Source organism: Buceros rhinoceros, unplaced genomic scaffold, assembly GCF_000710305.1.
Source record: "Buceros rhinoceros silvestris isolate BGI_N320 unplaced genomic scaffold, ASM71030v1 scaffold21737, whole genome shotgun sequence".
Lineage (NCBI taxonomy): Eukaryota > Metazoa > Chordata > Aves > Bucerotiformes > Bucerotidae > Buceros > Buceros rhinoceros.
In genome coordinates this window covers 4,002-4,472 of record NW_010423035.1, presented here as the reverse complement: position 1 = coordinate 4,472, position 471 = coordinate 4,002, and the positions used below count along the sequence as shown (strand labels likewise).

At 61.6% G+C, this 471-nt stretch overlaps 1 protein-coding gene across 1 annotated transcript in view; it reads right to left on the bottom strand.

The window, feature by feature from the left end:
* Positions 1-22: 22 nt before the first annotated feature.
* Positions 23-471, bottom strand: part of LOC104497083 (tyrosine-protein kinase receptor Tie-1-like) — a gene marked incomplete at both ends in the record, with an annotated part of 4,192 nt that continues 3,743 nt past the window's right edge. The window contains one exon of the mRNA XM_010140296.1: positions 23-233. Within this exon, the coding sequence (XP_010138598.1) occupies positions 23-233 (211 nt within the window). The remainder of the gene's footprint in view (positions 234-471) is intronic.

Below are 471 nucleotides of genomic sequence, written 5' to 3'. Positions count from 1 at the left end.
GCCCACTTCTCGCCACACTCACCTTTCAGCATCTTTATGGCCGCATTCATTTTCAGGCCATCCTTTTTGATCATGGCCCTGATGACCTGCCCAAAGTTGCCCTCCCCAATCATGTCCTCAAACTTGATGTCTTCCCACTCCAGGATGGGGTAGCTGAGGGGTTCAGGCTGTGGCTTGGGCCGGCGTGTCAGGGTCAGGGTCCCTGAGTTGAACTGCAAGATGGTCTCTTCCCCCTGGCAGACAGGAGCAGGTGAGGTTAGAGGCACCAGGCACCCCTTTGCCTGCGCGGCAGTCCCGGCAGGGCAAGTGTTGTGGGCAAGGGTGGGCTCCGCACCCTCTCCGTGTGGAAGTGAGGTCTGGCTGCATCTGGACTGGAGGCTACAGAGCGTGACCTGGATCGGGCCGGGACGAGGGGAGCTGGGGACACGGTCCTGGCGGGGCAGGCGGGAATGACCCAGCCCGACTGGCATG